Source organism: Mesoplodon bidens (genome assembly GCF_964165515.1).
Source record: "Mesoplodon bidens genome assembly, chromosome: 12".
NCBI classification, from domain to species: Eukaryota; Metazoa; Chordata; class Mammalia; order Artiodactyla; family Ziphiidae; genus Mesoplodon; species Mesoplodon bidens.
Window position 1 is genome coordinate 20,165,069 of NC_138168.1, and position 26,335 is coordinate 20,191,403.

Here is a 26,335-nt window from a genome sequence, read left to right on the forward strand (position 1 = left end):
CCTCCTGCTGTGTGGCCCGGTTCCTAAGTGGCCAAGCACCACTATCTGTCTACGGCTTGGGGGTTGGGGACCCCTGATCTAGATTATCTCATCTAAGGACGATCTATAAGATAGCAAGAAATATGACTAAAATTCCCACCTGGTTTGCATGATATCACTAAGCACTACCAGATTCTACGTAACTTATTTAATGCATATGTTCCACTTTGATCAACTCTAGGGATACAGTAGGACAGCTCTTCTCCCATCCTTTAGCTACTTGAGGTAAAGCTATCTGAACCCACTACCAAACCACGTGACACAGGGCTCAAGAAATAACTATTCCTTGGTGGGCACATACAATTTTGAAAAGCTAAATAAATGTACAAATCACTTATCAAGAGGAATCTTAAGTGGTTTCCAGAAATTTCCTAGTTATGTTAAGGATTTGACTATTGATATTCCAGTTAGATAAACTATAAAATGCTAAAGGTTTGGACACTGATCAGAATATCCCAGTCCAGCTATATCTTTGTTAAAAATGCGTTTGCTAAGAGCTGCAGGTGGGGGAAAAGAACTTTGAATGTAGGAAAATGTGTTTTCCAATATGCAGGTTACTTTTGCAATCTAATCAGTATTAAAAATATTAGTCCCTGTAGGTTTCCCTGGTGGCGCAGTGGTTGAGAGTCCGCCTGCCGATGCAGGGGACACGGGTCCGTGCCCCGGTCCGGGAAGATCCCACATCCCGCGGAGCGGCTGGGCCCGTGAGCCATGGCCGCTGAGCCTGCACGTCCGGAGCCTGTGCTCCACAATGGGAGAGGCCACAACAGTGAGAGGCCCGCGTACCGCAAAAAACAACAACAAGAACAACAAATATTAGTCACTGTGACGCACACTCCAGGGATCTACCAAATCTAAAGTATTGATTTATAGACCTGGGCACTCATTTGCATCATAGTTTTCAACACATAAGTTCTTCAAGGATTGGCAAGCCAAGTTCACCATTTTGTTTTGTTTTATTTTTTAAGGAAATCATGCTTAATCAGTACCTGAAAGTAGGAGAAGCTGCAGGCTATTCTTCACTACAGCACAAGTTTGCTCAGAAAGAATATTGGTTTTAAAATTTTATGTTTATTTATTTAAATTAAAAAAAACTGAGGTATAGGTGATTTACAATATTATATTAATTTCAGGTGTACAACATAGTGATTCACAATTTTTATAGATTACACTCCATTCAAATTTATTATAAAAGGCTGGCTTTATTCCCTATGCTGTACAACATATCCTTGTAGCTTATTTACTTTATAGTAAGTAAGGTAATTTGTACCTCTTAACCCCTAACCCTACCTTGCCCCTCTCCTCAATCCTCTCCCCACTGGTAACTACTATTTTGTTCTGCTTCTGTTTTCATATGTTCATTCGTTTTATTTTTTAGATTCCACATATAAGTGATAACATACAGTATTTGTTTTTCTCTGCCTGACTTATTTCACTAAGCATAAAACCCTCCAGGTCCATCCATGTTGTTGCAATGGCAAAATTTCATTTTAATTGAGAAAAAACCTATAAGTTAAAAAACATGCTAACCAATTGCAATGTAGGGAATTCATGTGAATCCTAGGTTGCACAATGTTAAAATAAATTCATGAGATGGTCAGGGAAGATTATTTTACTTTTTATTGGTTTAGAACATTATAAACCAATGTATATAATATTTTATTTCATGTATACAATATTATATTTCATCTTTTGTATACACTACAGTGTACTCACCACCAAAAGTTTAGTTTCCATCTGTCACCATAGAGTTGATCCCCTTTATCCATTTCACCCTGCCCCCAGCCCGTTTCGCCTCTGGTAACCACTTCTCTGTTCCATGTATCTAAGTGTTTTTGTTTGGTTTGTTCACTTATCTTGCTTTTGTTTTGTTTTGAATATTCCACATATGAGTGAAATTATATGGTATTTCTCTGTCTGACTTATTTCACTTAGTATTATATCCTCAAGATCTATCCATGTTGTCACAAATGGCAAGATTTCATATTTTTTCTGGCTGAGTAGTATTCCATTGCATACCACATCTTCTTTATCCATTCGTCCATAGATGGGCACTTAGGTTGTTTCTGCATCTTGGGTATTATAAATAATGCTGCTATGAACATTGGGGTGCATGTATGTTTTTGAATTAGTGTTTTCATTTTTTCTGGATATATATACCAGGAGTGGAATTGCTGGATCATATGGTAACTCTGTGTTTAGTTTTCTAAGGAACCTCCATACGGTTCTCAATAGTGGCTGTACCAATTTACATTCCCACCAATAGTGTATTAAAATTCTGTTTTCTCCATATCCTCACCAACACTTGTCATTTCTTGCCTTTTTGATAATAGGACAATCAGGGAAATTTGTGCAGTGATTTGAGTTTTTTTTTTTTTTTTTTTTTTTGCGGTATGCGGGCCTCTCACTGTTGTGGCCTCTCCCGTTGCGGGACACGCAGGCTCAGTGGCCATGGCTCACGGGCCCAGCTGCTCCACGCCATGTGGGATCTTCCCGGACCGGGGCACGAACCCATGTCCCCTGCATCGGCAGGTGGACTCTCAACCACTGTGTCACCAGGGAAGCCCTTGTACAGTGACTGGATTCTTGATCTCATTGGATGTTTGATGATCTTAAGCAATTATTAATTTTTAGGTGTGATAATGATATTGTGATATGTTTAGAAAAGATAAATTATTTTTTGGCAATGCACACCAAAATATATTCAGATGAAATGATGTTATATCCAGCAATTGCTTCAAATAACCCAGTTTGGCAGGGTATTGTATTAAGTACCTACTGCTGCATAACAAATTACTCCCCAAATTTATCAGCTTAAAGCAACAAACACTTATCTCATAGTTTCTGTGGGTCAGGAGTTCAGAAGTAGCTTAGAGGCATGGCTCTGGCTGAGCATCTTCACAGTCATCTGCAGGCTAGAGGATCCGCTCCCGTGTTTACTCAGTAATTGCAGGCTGACCTCAGTTCCTCACTGGCTGTAGCTGGAGGCCTCATTTTCTTTCCTTCCCAAAGACTGCTTGGGTGTCCTGAAGATGTGGCTGCTGGTTTGCCCCAGAGCACAGCCCAAGATGAAAGCTGTGGCCTCTTATAACCTAATCTCAGGAGCGATATACCATCACTTCTGCCACACTCCATTGTTCATGCAGGCCAACCCTGGCACAACACAGAAGGCATCACTGATAGGTACAAATACAGAGAGGTAAGGGTCATTATGGGCTGTCTTAGAAACTGGCCACTACGTTGACTCAGTGCTTTATGGGCTTAGGTCAGGCCTCCTCCTGTCCTCTTACCTCCATAAACAAAACCCTTACTGGTGGTCCATCGAGGTATTTCTGGTCTCTGATTTTGGCGTTGGTTCAGAGTGATGGGTATTTTCCTTTCCTCAGGGTAGAGGCAACCATTAAACAGACTCTAGGCAAGGTCTGAGGGAAGATTCACTGAAAACAGGGGTGGAAGAGTGCAGGGTACTTTCTTAAAGAGACCAGGTCCCTCAGGACTCTGAGCTGGCTTAGATTGGGGAATTGAGTAAAAGATCAAAACGTCCCATTACAATGACTTATGTTTTTTGACATGAAGACCTATAATTTTCCATCTATGTATGTCAAGTAGCACCTTAGTAAGCTGCCCATCTATTTCATTTCTAGGGATTCGATGATGAATTAGCCAGTACCACAGATCCTGGGGACAAAACCCTCTAATTACCATTTCATCACTGTCTTAGTGATGTAATTTCCCCTATCTTATCTCTGACAGTCCACGGCTGTCATCTGACCTCTAACACTCCAAGATTTCATTATTTCCCTGGAGTTGGGCAATCCAACTGCTTTCCTGTGATATTATTTCTTAACACTATTATTACAAAGTCCTCTGCACAGACTGTGGTTCAGGTTGTAGATAACAGACCCACGGCAACACGCCCAATTTCTTTAGCATTTGGACACCTTTCTCTAAAGCACTGGTTCTGAAAGGGTTCTCCTAGGACTAGCAGCAGCACCCTAGAACTCGCTAGAAATTCATACCCTCAAGCCCTCTCCAGACCTATTAAATCAGAAATTCTGGGGGTAGGGCTTAGCAATCTGTTTTAATGTGCCCTCCAGTGATTCTGATGCAGGCATAAATTTGAGAATCACCGTCTTTGTGAATAAGGGTAAGGTAGAAGTTGACTACTCTCAACACGTCTTAAAATTTTCCCTATCATTGCTTACTTTCAAAAATTAACATGTCATAATTCAGAAAGAGGAATCACACTTATTTTGGGCAAACTTAAAACATAAGAAAACTGTGGAAAGAGGTTGAAGAGGTGAATTTTTTTAACATCTTTATTGAAGTATAATTGCTTTACAATGGTGTGTTAGTTTCTGCTGTATAACAAAGTGAATCAGATATGCATATACATATATCCCCATATCTCCTCCCTCTTGCGTCTCCCGCCCACCCCTCTAGATGGACACAAAGTAAAGAGCTGATCTCCCTATGCTATGTGGCTGCTTCCCACTAGCTATCTATTTTACAGGTGGCAGTGTACATAAGTCCATGCCACTCTCTCACTTCATCCTAGCTTAACCTTACCCCTCCCTGTGTTCTCAAGTCCATTCTCTATGTCTGCCTCTTTATTCCTGTCCAGCTCCTAGGTTCTTCAGAAACACTGTGGTTTTTTTTTTTTTTTAGATTCCATATATGTGTTAGCATACAGTATTTGTTTTTCTTTTTCTGACTTACTTCACTTTATAAGACAGTCTCCAGGTCCATCCACCTCACTACAAATAACTCAATTTCGTTTCTTTTTATGGCTGAGTAATATTCCATTGTATATATGTGCCACATCTTCTTTATCCATTCATCTGTCGATGGACACTTAGGTTGCTTCCATGTCCTGGCTATTGTAAATACTGCTGCAATGAACATTGTGGTACATGACTCTTTTTCAGTTATGGTTTTCTCAGGGTATATGCCCAGTAGTGGGATTGCTGGGTTGTATGGTAGTTCTATTTTTATTTTTTGAAGGAACCTCCATACTGTTCTATGTAGTGGCTGTATCAATTTACATTCCCACCAACAGTGCAAGAGGGCTCCCTTTTCTCCACACTCTCTCCAGCATTTATTGTTTGTAGATTTTTTGATGATGGCCATTCTGACTGGTATGAGATGATACCTCTTTGTAGTTTGGATTTTCATTTCTCTAATGATTAATAATGTCGAACATTCATTCATGTGTTTGTAGGCAATCTGTATATCTTCTTTGGAGAAATGTCTATTTAGGTCTTCAGCCCATTTCGGATTCAGTTGTTTGTTTTTTTAATATTGAGCTGCATGAGCTGCTTGTAAAGTTTGGAGTTTAATCCTTTGTCAGTTGCTTAATTTGCAAATATTTTCTCCCATTCTGAGGGTTGTCTTTTCATCTTGTTTATGGATTCCTTTGCTGTGCAAAAGCTTTTAAGTTTCCTTAGGTCCCATTTGTTTATTTTTGTTTTTATTTCCATTTCTCTAGGAGGTGGGTCAAAAAGGATCTTGCTGTGATTTATGTCATAGAGTGTTCTGCCTATGTTTTCCTCTAAGAGTTTTAGAATGTCTGGCCTTACATTTAGGTCTTTAATCCATTATGAGTTTATTTTTGTGTATGGTGTTAGGGAGTGTTCTAATTTCATTCTTTTACATGTAGCTGTCCAGTTTTTTCTAGAACCACTTATGGAAGAGGCTGTCTTTTCTCTATTATATATTCTTGCCTCCTTTATAAAAGATAAGATGACAGTATGGGCATGGCTTTATCTCTGGGCTTTCTATTCTGTTCCATTGATCTATATTTCTTTTTTGTGCCACTACCATACTGTCTTGATGACTGTAGCTTTGTAGTACAGTCTGAAGTTAGAAAGCCTGATTCCTCCAGCTCCATTTTTCTTTCTCAAGATTGTTTTGGCTGTTTGGGGTCTTTGGTGTTTCCATATAAATTGTGAGAATTTTTGTTCTAATTCTGTGAAAAATGCCACTGGTAGTTTGATAAGGATCGCATTGAATCTGTAGATTGCTTTGGGTAGTATAGTCATTTTCACAATGTTGATTCTTCCAATCAAAGAACATGGTATTTCTCTCCATCTGTTTATATCATCTTTAATTTCTTTCATCAGTGTCTTATAGTTTTCTGCATACAAGTCTTTTGTCTCTTTAGGTAGGTTTATTCCTAGGTATTTTATTCTTTTTGTTGCAGTGGTAAATGGGAGTGTTTTTTTAATTTCATTTTCAGATTTTTCATCATTAGTGTACAGGAATGCCAGAGATTTCTGTGCATTAATTTTGTATCCTGATACTTTCTTTACCAAATTCATTGAGTAGCTCTAGTAGTTTTCTGGTAGCATCTTTAGGATTCTCTATGTATTGATAGCATCATGTCATCTGCAAACAGTGAGAGTTTTAATTCTTCTTTTCCCATTTGGATTCTTCTTATTTCTTTTTTCTTCTCTGATTGTTGTGGCTAAAACTTCCAAAACTATGTTGAATAATAGTGGTGAGAATGGGCAACCTTGTCTTGTTCCTGATCTTAGTGGAAATGGTTTCAGATTTTTACCATTGAAAATGATGTTGGCTGTGGGTTTGTCACATATGGACTTTATTATGTTGAGATAAGTTCCTTCTATGCCTACTTTCTGGAGGGTTTCTATTATAAATGGGTGTTGAATATTGTCAAAAGCTTTTTCTGCATCTATTGAGATGATCATATGGATTTTCCTCTTCAGTTTGTTAATATGTTTTATCACATTGATTGCTTTGCATATATTGAAGAATCCTTGCATTCCTGGGATAAACCCCACTTGATCATGGTATATGATCCTTTTAACCTGCTGTTGGATTCTGTTTGCTAGTATGTTGTTGAGGATTTTTGCATCTATGTTCTTCCATGATATTGGTCTGTAGTTTTCTTTCTTTGTGACATCCTTGTCTGGTTTTGGTATCAAGGTGATGGTGGCCTTGCAGAATGAGTTTGGGAGTGTTCCTCCCTCTGCTATATTTTGGAAGAGTTTGAGAAGGTTAGGTGTTAGCTCTTCTCTAAATGTCTGATAGACTTCCCCTGCGAAACCATCTGGTCCTGGGCTTTTGTTTGTTGGAAGATTTTTAATCACAGTTTCAATTTCAGTGCTTGTGATTGGTCTACTCATATTTTCTATTTCTTTCTGATTCAGCCTTGGCAGGTTGTGCATTTCTAAGAATTTGTCCATTTCTTCCAGGTTGTCCATTTTATTCGCATAGAGTTGCTTGTAGTAATCTCTCATGATCCTTGTATTTCTGCAGTGTCAGTTGTTCCTTCTCCTTTTTCATTTCTACTTCTATTGATTTGAGTCTTCTCCCTTTTTTTCTTGATGAGTCTGGCTAATGGTTTATCAATTATTTTTATCGTCTCAAAGAAACAGCTTTTAGTTTTATTGGTCTTTGCTATTGTTTCCTTCACTTCTTTTTCATTCATTTCTGGCCTGATCTTTATGATTTCTTTCCTTCTGCTAACTTTGGGTTTTTTTGTTCTTTCTTTAATTGCTTTAGGTGTAAGGTTAGATTGTTTATTTAAGACGTTTCTTGTTTCTTTTTTTAATTTTTTTTCTTTTTTGCTTTATAACAAATTTAATCAGTTATACATATACATATGTTTCCATATCCCCTCCCTTTTGCGTCTCCCTCCCATCCTCCCTATCCCACCACTCCAGGCGGTCACAAAGCACCGAGCGGATCTCCCTGTGCTATGCGGCTGCTTCCCACTAGCTATCTACCTTACGTTTGGTAGGGTATATATGTCCATGCCGCTCTTTCACTTTGTCACAGCTTACCCTTCCCCCTCCCCATATCCTCAAGTCCATTCTCTAGTAGGTCTGTGTCTTTATTCCTGTCTTACCCCTATGTTCTTCATGACATTTTTTTCTTAAATTCCATATATATGTGTTAGCATACAGTATTTGTCTTTCTCTTTCTGACTTACTTCACTCTGTATGACAGACTCTAGGTCCATCCACCTCATTACAAATAGCTCAAATTCATTTCTTTTTATGGCTGAGTAATATTCCATTGTATATATGTGCCACATCTTCTTTAGCCATTCATCCGATGATGGAAACTTAGGTTGTTTCCATCTCCGGGCTATTGTAAATAGGGCTGCTATGAACATTTTGGTACATGTCTCTTTTTGAATTATGGTTTTCTCAGGGTATATGCTTAGAAGTGGGATTGCTGGGTCATATGGTAGTTCTATTTGTAGTTTTTTAAGGAACTTCCATACCGTTCTCCATAGCGGCTGTACCAATTCACATTCCCACCAGGAGTGCCAGAGGGTTCCCTTTTCTCCACACCCTCTCCAGCATTTATTGTTTCTAGATTTTTTGATGATGGCCATTCTGACTGGTGTGAGATGATATCTCATTGTAGTTTTGATTTGCATTTCTCTAATGAGTAAAGATGTTGAGCATCCTTTCATGTGTTTGTTGGCAGTCTGTATATCTTCTATGGAGAAATGCCTATTTAGGTCTTCTGCCCATTTTTGGATTGGGTTGTTTGTTTTTTTGTTATTGAGCTGCATGAGCTGCTTATAAATTTTGGAGATTAATCCTTTGTCAGTTGCTTCATTTGCAAATATTTTCTCCCATTCTGAGGGTTGTCTTTTGGTCTTGTTTATGGTTTCCTTGGCTGTGCAAAAGCTTTTAAGTTTCATTAGGTCCCATGTGTTTATTTTTGTCTTTATTTCCATTTCTCTAGGAGGTGGGTCAAAAAGGATCTTGCTGTGATTTATGTCATAGAGTGTTCTGCCTATGTTTTCCTCTAAGAGTTTGACATTTAGGTCTTTAATCCATTTTGAGCTTATTTTTGTGTATGGTGTTAGGGAGTGATCTAATCTCATACTTTTACATGTCCCTATCCAGTTTTCCCAGCACCACTTATTGAAGAGACTGTCCTTTCTCCACTGTACATTCCTGCCTCCTTTATCAAAGATAAGGTGACCATATGTCCGTGCGTTTAACTCTGGGATTTCTATCCTGTTCCATTGATCTATCTTTCTGTTTTTGTGCCAGTACCATACTGTCTTGATTACTGTAGCTTTGTAGTATAGTCTGAAGTCAGGGAGCCTGATTCCTCCAGCTCCGTTTTTCGTTCTCAAGATTGCTTTGGCTATTCGGGGTCTTTTGTGTTTCCATACAAATTGTGAATTTTTTTGTTCTAGTTCTGTGAAAAATGCCAGTGGTAGTTTGATAGGGATTGCATTGAATCTGTAGATTTCTTTGGGTAGTAGAGTCATTTTCACAATGTTGATTCTTCCAATCCAAGAACATGGTACATCTCTCCATCTATTTGTATCATCTTTAATTTCTTTCATCAGTGTCTTATAATTTTCTGCATACAGGTCTTCGTTTCCTTCATTTCTTTTTCATTTATTTCTGATCTGATTTTTATGATTTCTTTCCTTCTGCTAACTTTGGGGGTTTTTGTTCTTCTTTCTCTAATTGCTTTAGGTGCAAGTTTAGGTTGTTTATTCGAGATGTTTCCTGTTTCTTAAGGTGGGATTGTATTGCTATAAACTTCCCTCTTAGAACTGCTTTTGCTGCATCCCATAGGTTTTGGGTCGTCGTGTCTCCATTGTCATTTGTTTGTAGGTATTTTTAAATTTCCTCTTTGATTTCTTCAGTGATCACTTCATTATTAAGTAGTGTATTGTTTAGCCTCCATGTGTTTGTATTTTTTACAGCTCTTTTCCTGTAATTGATGTCTAGTCTCATAGCATTGTGGTCGGAAAAGATACTTGATACAATTTCAATTTTCTTAAATTTACCAAGGCTTGATTTGTGACCCAAGATATGATCTATCCTGGAGAATGTTCCATGAGCACTTGAGAAAAATGTGTATTCTGTTGTTTTTGGAAGGACTGTCCTATAAATATCAATTAAGTCCATCTTGTTTAATGTATCATTTAAAGCTTGTGTTTCCTTATTTATTTTCATTTTGGATGATCTGTCCATTGGTGAAAGCGGGGTGTTAAAGTCCCCTACTATGATTGTGTTACTGTCGATTTCTCCTTTTATGGCTGTTAGTATTTGCCTTATGTATTGAGGTGCTCCTATGTTTGGTGCATAAATATTTATGATTGTTATATCTTCTTCTTGGATTGATCCCTTGATCATTAGGTAGTGTCCTTCTTTGTCTCTTCTAGTAGTCTTTATTTTAAAGTCTATTTTGTCTGATATAAGAATTGCTACTCCAGCTTTCTTTTGGTTTCCATTTGCATGGAATATCTTTTTCCATCCCCTTACTTTCAGTCTGTATGTGTCTCTAGGTCTGAAGTGGGTCTCTTGCAGACAGCATATATATGGGTCTTGTTTTTGTATCCATTCAGCCAATCTGTATCTTTTGGTGGGAGCATTTAGTCCATTTACATTTAAGGTAATTATCGATATGTATGTTCCTATTCCCATTTTCTTAATTGTTTTGGGTTCGTTATTGTAGGTCTTTTACTTCTGTTGTGTTTCTTGCCTAGAGAAGTTCCTTTAGCATTTGTTGTAAAGCTGGTTTGGTGGTGCTGAACTCTCTCAGCTTTTGCTTGTCTGTAAACGTTTTAATTTCTCCATCAAATCTGAACGAGATCCTTGCTGGGTAGAGTAATCTTGGTTGCAGGTTTTTCTCCTTCATCACTTTAATTATGTCCTGCCACTCCCTTCTGGCTTGTAGAGTTTCTGCTGAGAGATCAGCTGTTATCCTGATGGGGATTCCCTTGTGTGTTATTTGTTGTTTTTGCCTTGCTGCTTTTAATATGATTTCTTTGTGTTTAATTTTTGACAGTTTGATTAATATGTGTCTTGGCATATTTCTCCTTGGATTTATTCTCTATGGGACTCTCTGTGCCTCCTGGACTTGATTAACTATTTCCTTTCCCATATTAGGGAAGTTTTCAACTATAATCTCTTCAAATATTTTCTCAGTCCCTTTCTTTTTCTCTTCTTCTTCTGGAACCCCTATAATTTGAATGTTGGTGCGTTTAATGTTGTCCCAGAGGTCTCTGAGACTGTCCTCTGTTCTTTTCATTCTTTTTTCTTTATTTTGCTCTGCAGCAGTTATTTCCACTATTTTATCTTCCACCTCACTTATCCGTTCTTCTGCCTCAGTTATTCTGCTATTGATCCCATCTAGAGTATTTTTTATTTTTTATTTTTTATTTTATGTTTCTTGTTTCTTAACATAGCATTGTATTGCTATACACTTCCCTCTTTGAACTGCTTTTTCTTCATCCCATAGGTTTTGGGTCGTTATGTTTTCATTGTCATTTGTTTCTAAGTGTTTTTGATTTTCTCTTTGATTTCCTCAGTGGTCTCTTGGTTATTAAGTAGTGTATTGTTTAGCCTCCATGTGTTTGTATTTTTTTTACAGATTTTTTCCTATAATTGATATCTAGTCTCATAGTATTGTGGTCGGAGAAGACACTTGATATAATTTCAATTTTCTTAAATTTACCAAGGCTTGAGTTCTGCCCCAAGATATGAGCTATCCTGGAGAATGTTCCATGAGCACTTGAGAAGAAAGTGTCTTCTGTTGCTTTTGGATGGAATGTCCTATAAATATGAACTAAGTCCATCTTGTTTAATGTATCATTTAAAGCTTGGGTTTCCTTATTTATTTTCATTTTGGATGATCTGTCCAGTGGTGAAATTTGGGCGTTAAAGTACCCTGCAATGATTGTGTTACTGTTGATTTCCCCTTTTATGGCTGTTAGTATTTGCCTTATGTATTGAGGTGCTCCTATGTTGGGTGCATAAATATTTACAATTGTTATATATTCTTCTTGGATTGATCCTTTGATCATTATGTAGTGTTCTTCTTTGTCTCTTGTAACAGTCTTGTTTTTAAAGTATATTTTGTCTGACGTGAGAATTGCTACTCCAGCTTTCCTTTGATTTCCATTTGCATGGAATATCTTTTTTTATCCCCTCACTTTCAGTCTGTATGTGTCCCTACATCTGAAGTGTGTCTCTTGCAGACAGCATACATAAGGGTCTTGTTTTTGTTTCCATTCAGCAAGTCTATGTCTTTTGGTTGGAGCATTTAATCCATTTACATTTAATGTAATTATCAGTATGTATGTTCCAATTACCATTTTCTTAATTGTTTTGGGTTTGTTATTGTAGGTCTTTTCCTCCTCTTGTGTTTCTTGCTAGAGAAGTTCTTTTACATTTTTTGTAAAGCTAGTTTGGTGGTACTGAATTCTCTTAGCCTTTTCTTGTCTGTAAAGGTTTTAATTACTCTGTCGAATCTGAATGAGATTCTTGCTGGGTAGAGTAATCTTGGTTGTAGGTTTTTCCCTATATATCCTGCCACTGCCTTCTGGCTTGCAGAGTTTCTGCTGAAAGATCAGCTGTTAACCTTATGGGGATTCCCTTATATATTATGTGTTGTTTTTCTCTTGCTGCTTTTAATAGTTTTTGTTTTTAACAGTTCAATAAATATGTGCCTTGGTGTGTTTATCCTTGGATTTTTCCTGTAGGTGACTCTCTGTGCTTCCTGGACTTGATTGACTATTTCCTCTCCCATATTCCGGAAGTTTTCGACTATAATATCTTCAAATATTTTCTCAGTCCCTTTATTTTTCTCTTCCTCTTCTGGGACCCCTATAATTCGAATGTTGGTGCGTTTAATATTGTCCCAGAAGTCTCTGAGACTGTCCTCAATTCTTTTCATTTTTTTTCTTTATTCTGCTCTGCAGTAGTTATTTCCACTATTTTATCTTCCAGGTTACTTATTTCTTCTTCTGCCTCAGTTATTCTGCTATTGATTCTTTCTCGAGAAGTTTTAATTTCATTTATTGTGTTTTTCATCATTGTTTGTTTGCTCTTTAGTTCTTCTAGGTCCTTGTTAAAAGTTTCTTGTATTTTCTCCATTCTATTTCCAAGATTTTGGATCATCTTTACTATCATTACTCTTAATTTGTTTTCAGGTAGACTGCCTATTTCCTGCTCTGGTGGGTTTTTACCTTGCTCCTTCATCTGTTGTGTGGTTCTCTGTCTTCTCGTTTTGATTAATTTACTGTGTTTGGGGTCTCCTTTTCACAGGCTGCAGGTTCATAGTTCCTGATGTTTTTGGTGTCTGCCCCCAGTGGCTAAGGTTGCTTCAGTGGGTTGTGTAGGCTTCCTGATGGAGGGGACTGGTGCCTGTGTTCTGGTGGATGAGGCTGGTACTTTTCTTTCTGGTGGGCAGGACCTCGTCTGGTGGTGTGTTTTGGGGTGTGTGTGACCTTATTATGATTTTAGGCAGCCTCTCTGCTAACGGGTGGGGTTGTGTTCCTGTCTTGCTAGCTGTTTGGCATAGGGTGTCTAGCACTGTAGCTTGCTAGTCGTTGAGTGGAGCTGGGTCTTAGCGTTGAGATGGAGCACTCTGGGAGAAATTTTGCCGTTTGATATTATGTGGAGCTGGGTGGTCTTTTGTGGACCAAGTTCCTGAACTCAGCTCTCCCACTTCAGAGGCACAGCCTGACACCCAGCTGGAGCACCAAGACCCTGTCAGCCACACAGCCACGTACATGGGGAGTTTCTTTCCTTTTGGGAGGTCTGAGGTCTTCTGCCAGCATTCAGTAAGTGTTCTGTAGGAGTTGTTCCACATGTGGATGTATTTGTGATGCATTTGTGGGGAGGAGGGTGATCTCTACATCTTTCTCTCTCACCATCTTGGAGCTCTCCACCAGTAGTGAGATGTTGGAAGAGGAAAAAAATAATTTTACTTTCTATTGGGTTTGGGAATTTATTTTTGTATATTTCAAGTAGGATAAGAGCACCTTTTGAAGGTCTGATTTCAAAGGAACAGGGAACTATTTAGTTTTGTGAACTAGATCTGTGTTAACTGTTCCTGTGCCTTCCATACCATGGAGGAAATGATTAGTTCTCTCAAGCAAGTGCAAAGCAGTAAGTGAAGCAAGTTGCCTCTCTTTAACTTTCCAAAATCTGAAAAGTACTGAGAAGCAAGCTGTGTCAAAAATGAGAACAGTGCGAAGGACTTAACAAAGTAAGTTACCAAGATAACCTTTTTTTTAAAAAAAAATCTTTTGATGACTTTGTAAGCAATATTTGTAACCAATACATCTCTTGCAAACTGCTTGCACTTAAGGACACCATATGTTGTCGTCAAATGAAAAGTTACTAGTACTAGTTTTGACTATGTTTTATGGTTACAAAAAAATAAAATTTTCAAAGAAAGAAAAAATAAGTGAGAGAAGCAGCCTACACTGTCAGGGTTGTTGGAACTAAGTCATGGTAGCCTTTTTTCATCCATCAGGAGGTAGAATTAGTGGGCAGAAAATTTTTTCAAGTAGAAATTGTTGGTAATTTTAGATCCTCCGCAGGAACGACTTATTCCATATGTGTAACCAAATAACTCAATGCCAAGATTTGGAAGTTCACCTTGTCAAGTTTTTGGTGTTTGAGCTGCACTTCGTGATGGTTTAGTTTGATGCACCAGTGAGCCCTATCAAACCTGGCAGTATTAATTTTCATGCACAGCATATGTATCAGTCTTAACTACAACTATCATTTAATTAACGTCTAAATATTTGCTTTCTTTGAATCTGTATGCTAATGGCATTTACCTGATAGCTACCCATGAAAATTATTTGAATATACTTTTGCAGCAGGGGTGTTTTAACATACTTCTTTTGCAAGCCAGAACCTTTAGGTAGAGGTTGTTGGATTAGATACACTGGCTTTTATTATGCTATACCCAGCAGTTTAAGTTTATATTTGATGCACTAGTCTAAATTCCATGAAGGCAGGGACCAAGTTTGTCCTAATCACTTTGTCTTCAGTGCCAAATACATGGCATATAATGTTCACTCAATGAACACCTGTGGAACTACTGCACAATTTCCTGATTCTAGTCAACTGAAAATTCAATAGCTCTTTCAGCGCTAGAATTTTGCTTCTTCTTTTGCCCCAGCCCTGCCAACAAACCACAGACTGTTACTTTCAGAAAGAAAAAGTGCTTCTTTCCTCGAATGATATGTATGTATTGGATTTACAAAAAGCATCTGATAATTAAATTTGGCATTTAATACTTGAGTAAATCCTAGCAAACATAAGTCGTATATATGTAACACTAACTAGTAAACCAAATTACCACAGCTACCTTAGTTTTCTTTAAAGATTAAACAGGCTTAAGTAAGCACCTATGATTCCCTAATAAGCACACACTTCAATAAGTACTAAACTTCTTGACCTATATTTTGGTTGTTTGGAAACCTTATCCCCTATGTTTAATATTTCAGTTCTGTGGGATGTTGCTGTAGATATACTCTTTAAATATAAATCCACTCTATAAGTGATGTGGTAGTGATTAACGCTGTGTATTTCTGGCTTTTCAGTACACGATAGATTTCATTTCCTGTGCTGAGTGGCCAGTTCTGTCCAATGAGTTGAATAAAAGTGATTAAGCATGATTTCTTAGTCAAGAAATTTGTGACGCTCCAAAGCCTTTTTTGCCTTCTGTCACAAGCACTGTCCCAGAGTAGATGCTCCAACAGCTTGGCTCCCTCTGATAGATATGACACATAAGTGACAAATAAATCCATTACTCTCAGGGTTGGTCGTTTCTGCAGCCTATCCTGTCTTAGCCTATCCTGACTTAATTCAAAAGGGATTTTCTACAGAAATAAAAAGGGTTTTAATCTAAATGAAGAAATTTACAAAATCAGTGTTGTGGAACACTTTGTCCTTAAACAAAATGGGTTCCATAGGCAGGAGTTTGAAAACTCATTATAAGAGCTTTAACAACTGGTAACATAAAAAAATGGCCAGGCATATATAGTCACAGCTGTGTGGTAGAATGGACAGTCACACAGGTTTGAGTCCCTGAGTTTTTACCACTTATGAGCTCATCTCCTAACTAGAGGCTCATATCCCTTATATGTAAATGTGGGATAACTAATATAGGATAAGGTAATTGAATTATGAAAATTACCTGATAATAAGATCTTTAATATGTAAGTAGCTATGATAGCTACATTAATCAACTGATTAGTCTGGCAATATATGTCAAATTATAGAATTACTAATTCTTCCATTCACTACTTAATGCATACAACTGGCCTAAGTTTCAAGAATGGAGTATATTAAATGCTAAACTGGTATGAAAAAATGGAAGCAAGTTCTTTAAAACATAAGGTGGTGTATCGTTTTTTTACTCAAATTTTGAGGCTTTTACTCAGTTGTAGCTATTTTTTTAAAAAAAGGGTTATCAGACAAGGACATCTCTCCCTTTTAGATTAACACGAGCTATGCAAAAGTACTTCAGATTACTGAAGGAAACGTAACACCTCATATGCCAAAGATTTATGCCTGAATTAATTTCAAAACCTATAAAGGTATGTACTTATTGATATGCTAATGAGAAAACTGATGCTAAGAAGTTAAGTTGCCCAAAACCACTTAGTTGGTGGAACTGAGCTTCAAATCATGGCCTTCCTCCACGACAGTTTCTCCTCAGTACATAAGAGTACATTGGTTCATGATTATCTAAACCTTTAAAAAAGTTTATAATGGAAAGCATTTTTTTTTTCCGGTACCGGACCTCTCACTGTTGTGGCCTCTCCCATCGCAGAGCACAGGCTCCGGAAGTGCAGGCTCAGCGGCCATGGCTCATGGGCCCAGCCTCTCCGAGGCATGTGGATCTTCCCGTACCGGGAAACGAACCCGTCTCCCCTGAATCGACAGGCGGACTCTCAACTACTGCGCCACCAGGGAAGCCCAGAAAGCACTTTTAATATTAAATAGTTCCCTGCCTAATTATAAGGAGCTTATCACAACGCCAACTTCATTTAATCCTTCATTTGCTAAAAAAAAATCCACGCTTCAAATGGCAGCAAGTGCAATTCTTTCATGTCATTTTCTACAAAATAGGTTAACTTTAAGCAAAACAACTTCAATGACGATAAATGCGTTTCATCATTTATTTAATGTTTAAGCTCTCGCACTAGATTTTTACAAGCTGGTGAACACTGACAAATTATTTCTCCCACAGAACTATAACCACATGTTCCCGGACAGTATAAATATATGGTTGAGCTGACATTAATACACATCACCATTTTATCAATCACATAATAAAACAAATTGTCAAGTATCCAAATATTAAGTTACACAGCTCAAAAGGCATATAAAATATTAAATGTCTGCTCAATTCATTAGCAGAAACCCACTTTGTTTTTTGTTTTTTTTTGCAAGAAAGGTTGGGAATAACACTTAAAAAAAAATAAGTTGGTAAACAACTTCAGATAAGTTTGAAAAAAAATTACAAGAATTTCAGAAACTTTATGATTAAGAATTGTTTTAGCTACAATAACAAAGTATTTCTACCTTTTAAAAAAATATTTACTAAATTAAAGCGCATATTCTACATGTTCTGCACAAGACAAAGGCAACATTTTACTAAAAATACTTAATAGCCCCCTCCCATTCCTTTTTCAGGCCCTCCCTGTAAGTTGCACCCCAAAGTGCAAACATTAAAATTAACTGTAAGGCTTTTTTGTCTGGAGACATTAAAGACATGTGCTTCTGTACAATGTAGATTTTCAAAACGGAGGTCTTCCATGACAGCACAAAATGAGATTTATAGAAAGACATTAAATAATCACTGGTAAGACTTGGTTAATTAAAAAAAAGCAAACGAGCAAATCGGATGTATACTGGTATGACTGTGGAAGATGTAAACATACTGTGAGCAAATAACCTTATAGGCCCTACTTTCTATGTTTGAAATGATGGGAAGAATAAAACACATAAGGTCCAGAGTTTTCATAGTTCCTGGGATTTTAGTTCGACATACTAAAAACAACAAGAATTGTGCTGGGTATTTTGGCACCTAGTCTTTCTAAATTTCTTATATACTGATAAGAATCTGGCATGGAAACAGATTTAAAGACATGAATGACTCCATACTGCATGATTTCAGGAAAAGTCAATTGGTACAAACGATAAGCACATTTTAAATGCTGAACAGCAAGAATCCTTTGCTAAGTGTCCAAGTAGGTTAATCTTAACCCAAACATAGAGGGTGCAATTCTGCCAGCCTTGTGGCCTGGTAAAACTGCATTTCAACACTCCTATGGAAGTTTCATCAGACTTCACCAAGCCAACATGCTGGCTAACATGTACGACAAATCCTGTCCTGTCTAGGTTCCACTTCCAAGCAATGGCATCAGGCACCCCAGTTTTATTGAATGCAACAGTTGTTTCTATGACCATTAGAGTCTTTGAAGCGCAGCCGCATTTTAGGACGATACTTCTCCAAATACAAAAGTTGCTTGCTGTTAAAAGCTCCTCGCCGCTTTCTAGAACGAAGAAAACAAAAGACAAATTAAAGCAAAGTCCCTCTATAATTAACATTTACTGTCCTATAGGAGGCAATCATCACCTTTCTTATAGCAATTTATTTTTTGATTATTACATTGTGACTTAATGTAGAAATATGGATCAGCATCCATGTGTAAATGGGAAAAGGGCCGTAAAAAGTTAATTTTCTAAATCTTTTTGAGAGGTAGTTATAAAATAGTCCAAACTTAGAAATTCATTTATATAAAGTCCAAGAAAAGGCAAAACTAACTTATTGTAATATGAGTCAAAAAGAGATTGCCCCTGGTGGCTGGCAAGATGACTACAAACAGCATGAGGGCACTTCCTGAAATGATCAAAATATTCTGTGTATTGCACTGAGTGGTTATCTTATTTGGCTGTTACCATCCATTCATCTACCTTTGATATCTGTGCATTTTAACTAACTATACTTCAATAAAAGGACAGATAAACAAGCAACATATTCAATCAAGAATTTTAAGTAAAACAATAATTTACAGAATTATTACTGGATTAGAATCTTTGTAATGAATATCTACATGGAATGCAAACAAGTAAGATATTCCCTGGTGGCAATACTATCTTAAAAATGAACAAAATGGTCAGATCGGCTCTTGGAAAGAAATTGCTTTCCTAGTAATATATTTAAATTCGTTACCATTCAACGAGGAAATAAAAAGTGCAAATGGAAAGAACATATTAAATACATACTGTCTGATGAACTGTACTGCATCTTCGTATTTCATTCCACCTTCAATTAATGCTAGGGCGACAAGCACTGGAGCTCTGGTAAGGTAAGAATTATAGTAAATTATTTTTCAAAGTCAAATCCTGGAAAATTCAATACTCCCCAATTCAACATTCCCCAATCCGAAAGCACTATTATTTACTGCACTTCCTATGTTAATACCCATGGAAAATGTTGGACTTTATGTTAAAAATTAAATTAATAAAGTACCAGTATTTTCATATCAAACCCAGGTTTTTAATCTATAACCAAAAAGACAACTATGTCCTTAACTAATACAAATAAGCCTAGAAATTAAGACCTGTATCACTGGAGAGCAGTCTTGAAAAAATTTAAGGGAGAGGGTAAATTGTGACACATGTGGACAATATTTTCTAAATTCCAAGCAGTGAAAAATACTTTCCACTTAAAGATCTTCTGGAAAAAACTGCTTTCTTTGTTTTATTATCAATGAGATTGTGACATAAGTTTCACGCCAGCCTCCCCAGGGCCATGGCCTGAGCAGTGGGGGACGAGGGTGGTGGTAGCAATTTACAACTACGGACACGTATATTTTGGCACTGCTGTGTAATGACTTCCTACTGAATCAGGATTCTCCAGGACCAAGAACCCTGCCACAAACTCACCATATGCAGTGCAAAAACACCTTAGAGACAATTCATGATCCTTTTTCCAATGAGCTTGGACAGTGATTCCCAATACTACGGATACAACCTAGAACACACAATTAAGTATTCCGCCCACATAGGCAAGTATAAATTTCAGCGATAGCATCTGTCAGTTCCAAATGTACTGGAACACATTACTGCTACACTCACCTACTTTTAAATTTAACTCAGTAAGTAACCTAACAAAGCAAATTGATTCACAAACTGACAACCGCGTCTTTACGGGAGTCAAAACCAAGCTTTAACTAGAATGAAGACCAGTATCATTAAATGGGTTTAAGAAATTCTCTTACCTCCCAAGACCTGCAACACAATGAACGGCAATACAACAACCAGGGTCTTCACGAAACTTAATTTTCACAAGACTTAACCAATCATCAACAATCTGGTTAGATGGTGGTGCGCCATCATCAAAAGGCCAATCCTAAGTCAAAAGAATACACGTTTTAGACTTTTAATGTAATTGGTATAATAATTCTAAAACTCTAACACCCAAATGTTACCAGAAGCATTTTCTTTTAACGTTTAAACAAGTGTTTTATGAAACCCCACTGTCAATGAAATGCAAATACATGCTGAGTCTTTATAAAGATCTTTTATTGCTTCAAACCTCTGCTCAACTTTTACCTTTATTTGGACCTTAAGACAGTGTATACTTTTGCAACAACTGAAACAATTCAGCTTTCTGAAGCCAGTGGTTTATCTGAATAAACTTCGGCAGCACAGCACTGTGAACACATGGGAACCATTAAACACTTACGAGAACATGGATGCCTTCTTTCTCCACAAGACTAGTGTCGTACGTTGCTTCACATACTCTTACTACTGTGGTAACTCCATACTTCTTAAGTTCCTGGATAAAACACATGTAAAAAAGCATATGAAGTCTTCATAACCACGTCACTCTTGCTCACCATTTGTCATTTTGATCACCTCTCTAACAGGTTAACAGAAAATCATGTATGTTTAACACGGTCTTGTTAAGTCTTATTGTCACAAGTCTTGTTTTAAGTGACAATACTAAAATAGCATTAAAAGGAAAGGGAATTGTTAAACATCACATATTTTTAATCAATTTTATGTTAAAAAAAATCCCATGGCCCTTCACATACTGAAGTTGTTTATAGTCAAGGTAACCTTGGTTAGATGAAGCGCTAAAAAAAGATGAGAAGCAACTGAGGAACAAAGGAATCACTCATGACGATAAGTAATCTGACTTGACTTATATTAACTCTTTAAACTTTTGCTCATTTGCAGTGCACAGTGTATAGTGTATAGAGCCTTAAAAGTATGTTCAGAGAGTAAAATCTCAAAAATGCAGTGTAAACACCACACCATTTAAGACTAGAGGCTTTAAGACTCATAATGCATTATTATTAATTATAATTCTTCTGGCATTTAAAACATATATAGACGACAATCAAAGATAAAAGTATTTCTATGATCTGGAAGGCCTATTTGTTGTTTCTGATTATATAGATATTTATAAAATAAAATGTGTATGCATCCAAATAAATTATTCAGCATTACAATCCTTCCAGAAATAGAATTAGTAGATCAGTAGCTGATAATTGCATTCTAAGCATCAAAAGGGGGCCAAGACATAAACTAATCCTGGTTTATAGTATCAGGCATTATGCTAATAAGCAAATATGTGAAAAACCCGCAAGCGGAGCCTCCCTCCAACAAACTTCTAGTAAGATAAGAGCCATACTGTTATACTGTCCACATATACATTTAAATCAAGCAAACTGTGAGGCATGAAGAACTAGATATTAACTGATAAATCTAAACTAACCCAAGTACATGTTCTCCTCAAAATGTATAAAATAATTCACCTCTAACGTAAAGACACTGGTATTTCTGAGAGCTGGAACTGTAGTCATAGCACCTCACAATTTCCAAAATATTTTATTTTGTTACATAAAAGGCTCCACTATTGAACTACAATCAGTTTAAGACATTAAAAAGCATCAAAACTCACCTCTATAAATTTGTTTAAGGTCGCATTAGTTGGATTGTGTGTAATAAGAAATCTCATGTTCTTGTAAGTGATTTCCACAGGAGCTGGGCGGTTCATTCGAGCCATGTTAATTTAGTTAAAAAACACTCAGTAGGGTTATGAAAGAATTTAAAAGACTGAATACAGAAATCACGCAAAGAAACTGAGTCTACTTCAATATACTCCACTTGAAATTCTCAGTGCTTTTGAGTATGAAGTTGGGAGTAATGGGAAATGAAATGAACCTCCTGACAAGAAGCAGCAATTCTTCAATCCAGTAATACTGAGGCAAGAGAAAGGAAGTGCACTGAGGTTTACCCCATCCAGGTCAGAACTCTTGTAAAGAATGCTCTGTGGATTTCAATTCAACACTTCTGTGTCCAGGTTCACCACTCTTATGGGGGCTTCTTGGTGGAGTAGTAATGAATTTCTACAGTTCACTTGTCTGCATAGAGGTCGTGCTGTGCCTGGCAGTAATCTCCACTGCCCTTCAGAAACTCCATAAATGTGTGACCAAGAACACCACAGAACTGCTGTTTAAAAGAAAGAGAGAAAAAAAGTTGTTTTCAATTCAAAAGGAACATGTTATGCTTTGATGGTGTTTAAGTGCACAACGATCTTTCCAAATCTGGGCCAAAGCCACCTTTTAAACTTTTACTTGAACCACAAAAATACAAGGGTGATTACAGATTAAATCAATAAGCAAGGATTACTTTAATACCCCTCGCATCATTGTTACATTTGGTGAATATCCCTTACATACATTCTTCTATTAATTACTCCTTTTAAAACCTGGCTACTTGCTTTACATTCTTCTAAATTATTATGTACAACTTTCTACACTGATTTTTCCAACTACCAAAATGTTTTTATGTATTACAAAACTTCAATATATTAGTCAATATATTCTTAAAAAAAAACGAAACTGGTTTTCAAGATGCTCCCATATATACTATTTCATTTGATTCTTAACAACCTATTAAATTTTCATTCCCCTTTAACAGATATATCTCATCTGAGTCTCTGGGAGTTAATCAATTTGAAATCAAGTTTTCAACTGACGTGAAACATAAGTTCGCGTGTGCACGCGCGCGCGCACACACACACACACACTTACACATATACACAGAACTCCTATTTATAACTATAAAAAAGACGTTCATAATTGTAATAGTCTTGTATTTTAAAACCGAAATTTCAGTTATCCTGTCTTAAACTGAAATCTAATTGAAAGAAAAAGTAGAGAGAGGTGGTGGTGGGATGGTGTAAATTACCTTACATTTCTTTTACGGGTCTCAAAAGCAAGGTAACTGCTACCACCAATTACTTTCCCCAAGTTCCCCTTAAAGATCTAAATCAATTTTATGTTAGTATCAAATACATGAATATTCACAGGATATTTTCATAATATATACACGGAAAACATTGATGTTGATGTTAGTCTTCTTCCAAGTAGTTTACAAAGAGCTTGTGTGGTTGGGAGCAAACAGAGGACTAAAAAAAGAAAAAAGAAAAAATTAACAGCAGGTCAACAAGAGCACTGAGAGCCAGCCACTGCCCCAAACTCTTCACAGGTATTCTCATGGATAAGTTACCAAATAAAATCTTTTGTAATCAAAAGATTCTCTTAGTTTACTATGCTTAAGTTTAAATTTAAGCATTAAAAAAGGCTTAAAACTACATTCAAACTATCTCATCTCATTTTCACTGAGTCCCACACTAGTTATAGTTTCTAAAAGAACGCTGCTAAGTTTTGAACAATAATTCATATGAAGATCTAGCCAATCACAGAAAACATTAAGTCAAAAACCCAGTTCATTTTTCCGTGAAAAATAAAGGAACTAGCCTTACGAATCATGTCTTAATAGGTGTCCCATAAGGAAGGTAACTTTCATTAATCCAAATTTGTTCAAACCCACCCTCAGATGTTACTTCATTAGTGATTAATTTTAGTAATTAATTAGTAATTAATTTTTAAATTAGTGATTAAATTGCCACTGAGGACTTTGTTCTGTTAACAGTGTGACGGCAGTACCTGGAAATAATTTCAATTCTACTTTCCCTTCAAATCTTACACACTAATTCCTTAGAATAAAAAGTGTATTCTGGCACCTTTCCAATGACAATGAATGAAAGTGATCTGCAAAGCTGTTAAGGTCAAGGGCTTTTATCTCAGTATTCTGATTTCCGGTACTACCTTTTTTCAACTGAAAGTCGATTTCTGAAGAGACAGCATTGCACACCACCGACTTCCATACTGAACAGCTGAAATTCCTGTTATAGCTGACTTTGGCCATATCCACCCCTTTCAAACAAGCGGTTTCATGAGAAAGCACAGAAAGCAATACAGAAATAAGCCCTTTGGTGACCTGGTTGTTTTTACTGAGTGGAGGCACCCAGTGGCTGGCGGGGTGGGGGTGGGGGACGGGGACGGGACGACGACGGACAGACGAACGGTGGATTTCCACAAGCGCAGAAATGACCACTAATACCTAACATCTTTCTCTTCTGCCCGAGACACTCCCCTATTCCCCATTTCTCTGCCCCAGGAAAAACTATCCATGATAGGAAGTCTGGAAATACCAAGGAATTGTTCCCCTCCCACTGCATATAACCGCAATAATACACACGGGGCATGGGAGACCAATTTCTGTGCAGAAGCCTAAGCCGATCTGTCCTACTGCAGAGTCCGAGCAACAAATCTCTGTTGTGTCCAACGGTTCGTTGGCGAGTCTGTTCCACATCTACTTGTGCTTTAGATAACACACCCGGAATAAAGCATGTGTAAAAAAACATACTGCTCACTCCTGGGGATGATCTGGTTTCCTGGTCTCCAACTTTTCTACTGCCATCAAACAAAATTTATACGAAAAGAGTAACAAGATGGGACTTCCCTGGCCGTCCGGGGTTAGAACTCCTCGCTCCCAGTGCCCAAAGCCCAGGTTCGATGCCTGCTCAGGGAACTAAGATCCCACAAAAGTGGCTCGGTGAGGCCAAAAATAAGAAAGAAAAAGAGAGAGAGAGAGTGTACCAGGAAGCACTGGCTCACAATCTGGATCCCAAGCCAGCCCACGGTGCCAGAAACAGCGCAACAACCTCACACACTGGGAACGGTAGCGGGTTCCACGGGCACAAGCTCAGACTCACAGCCGTGGGTGTGGCTCGCCACGGCGCCACAAGCCAACAGAAGGCAAGCACACGACGCGCCAGGGGACACTCAGGCACAGCCCAAGAGCCCGCGATCGCAAGACGCCGCCGGCCCAGCCCGCCCCGGCGCAGGACAAGCCTGGACTCGCCCCCGCGGCCCGGGGCGGGGCGCGCCCCCCGCGGCGGCCGGCTTACCTGGCGAGGCCGCGCCGGCCCGGGTCACGGGTTCGCGCCGCGCCTTCAGTGCGGCGCCGAGGCCATTTTGTCCGAGCGCCGGTCCCGGCCGCGGAGCGCACGGTAGCCCACAGGCCCAGTCCCGCCGGCTCCGCGCCGGAGAACCCTGCCCAGCCCGCGCGCAGCCGCCTCTCCCGCCCGCCCGCCCGCCCGCCGGGGCTGGGGGCGCGCCCGCCGCAGTGACGCGCAGCCCGCGCCCCACCCGGGCCACGTCCCCGATCCCAGGGCCCCGCGGCAAACAAAGGGGCCTCGGGGCGCCGGCCGGGCCCGCAATACGCCCAGAGGAAGAAGCGGCCACAAAGCGGCTTCTGGGCCACCGCGCCTCCGGGCGCCTCGCCCAGCGCCCCGGGCTCGGCCCCCGGTACCCGCCCGCCGCCAGGACCACCGGGACTCGGGCCGGGACGCGGGCGGGCGCCGGGCTCCGAACAAAGACGGCGGCGCGGGGCGCGGGTACTCACAGGAATATGTCTACTCATTGAAGATTGTGGCCTAATCATACAGCCGGTCCCGAGGCGGCGGCGGCAGGGCAGGGGCGGCGGCGGTCGTCGCGGGGCGGAGGCGGCGGAGGCGGCTTCGCGGGCTGCGGCGACGGTGACGGCGGCGGGGGAACCGGACTCGGTCTGTAGCGAGCGGCTCCGAGAAGGGCGCGCAGCCTCACCGGCCCGCAGTCCAGGGGGCCAATACGCGCGCCGAGGCGCCCTTGCGTCACAAGCCCTCCCATTTATAGCGCGCCTGACGTGCGTGCCCCCCGGCCACCAATCGCAGCCGGGCCCCAGGTCGCGCGCCGACGAGCGGTGGCGGAGGCCCGCCCCGCGGACGTCACGGAGCGACGGCGGCTGCCGGTGTGAACCGGTTGATGAATGGCGCCGCGCTGCAGTCGGAGCGCCACCCGGCGGGGGCGGGAAGTGGCGGAGGAGGGACAGGGAGGGGAGGGGGAAGGCCGGGCGAGGGAGGAGGTGCCGCCCTTCCTCCTTAAAACCCCCCGACGAGTGCGTGCGCTCTCGTCACCAAGAGAGGCCTGCCGTTGATCTCGCCTGAAAACGCAGTCCCCTCGGGGCCGGAACCGGGTCTCAGTCCCGGCCCTGCTTCCTTCTGCCGTAGGTCAGACCGCAGTCGGCTTTGCCTGCGGTTTCCCGTGGCACCTGCGACTTGC

General features: G+C 39.4%; 2 protein-coding genes across 3 annotated transcripts; both read right to left on the reverse strand.

The window, feature by feature from the left end:
* Positions 1-16,957: 16,957 nt before the first annotated feature.
* PTP4A1 (protein tyrosine phosphatase 4A1) lies at positions 16,958-21,895 on the reverse strand. Of its 2 annotated transcripts, none has more exons than XM_081251179.1 (5): positions 21,784-21,895; positions 20,560-20,652; positions 20,093-20,223; positions 19,095-19,169; positions 16,958-18,357 (listed from the first exon to the last, which is right to left on the reverse strand). In XM_081251179.1, exons 1-5 carry the CDS (start codon positions 21,886-21,888, stop codon positions 17,979-17,981), a joined length of 783 nt encoding a protein of 260 aa, XP_081107305.1. In that variant the 5' UTR covers positions 21,889-21,895; the 3' UTR covers positions 16,958-17,978. The 2 variants fall into 2 exon arrangements, with proteins under 2 accessions (XP_081107305.1, XP_081107304.1); XM_081251178.1 differs by having other exon boundaries at positions 18,155-18,361.
* A 317-nt stretch (positions 21,896-22,212) lies between these two features.
* Positions 22,213-25,878, reverse strand: LOC308626305 (uncharacterized protein). The gene is made up of 2 exons (XM_081251177.1): positions 25,641-25,878; positions 22,213-22,334 (listed from the first exon to the last, which is right to left on the reverse strand). The coding sequence occupies exons 1-2, from the start codon at positions 25,677-25,679 to the stop codon at positions 22,239-22,241; spliced, it is 135 nt and encodes a 44-aa protein (XP_081107303.1). The 5' UTR covers positions 25,680-25,878; the 3' UTR covers positions 22,213-22,238.
* Between the last annotated feature and the right edge of the window lie 457 nt (positions 25,879-26,335).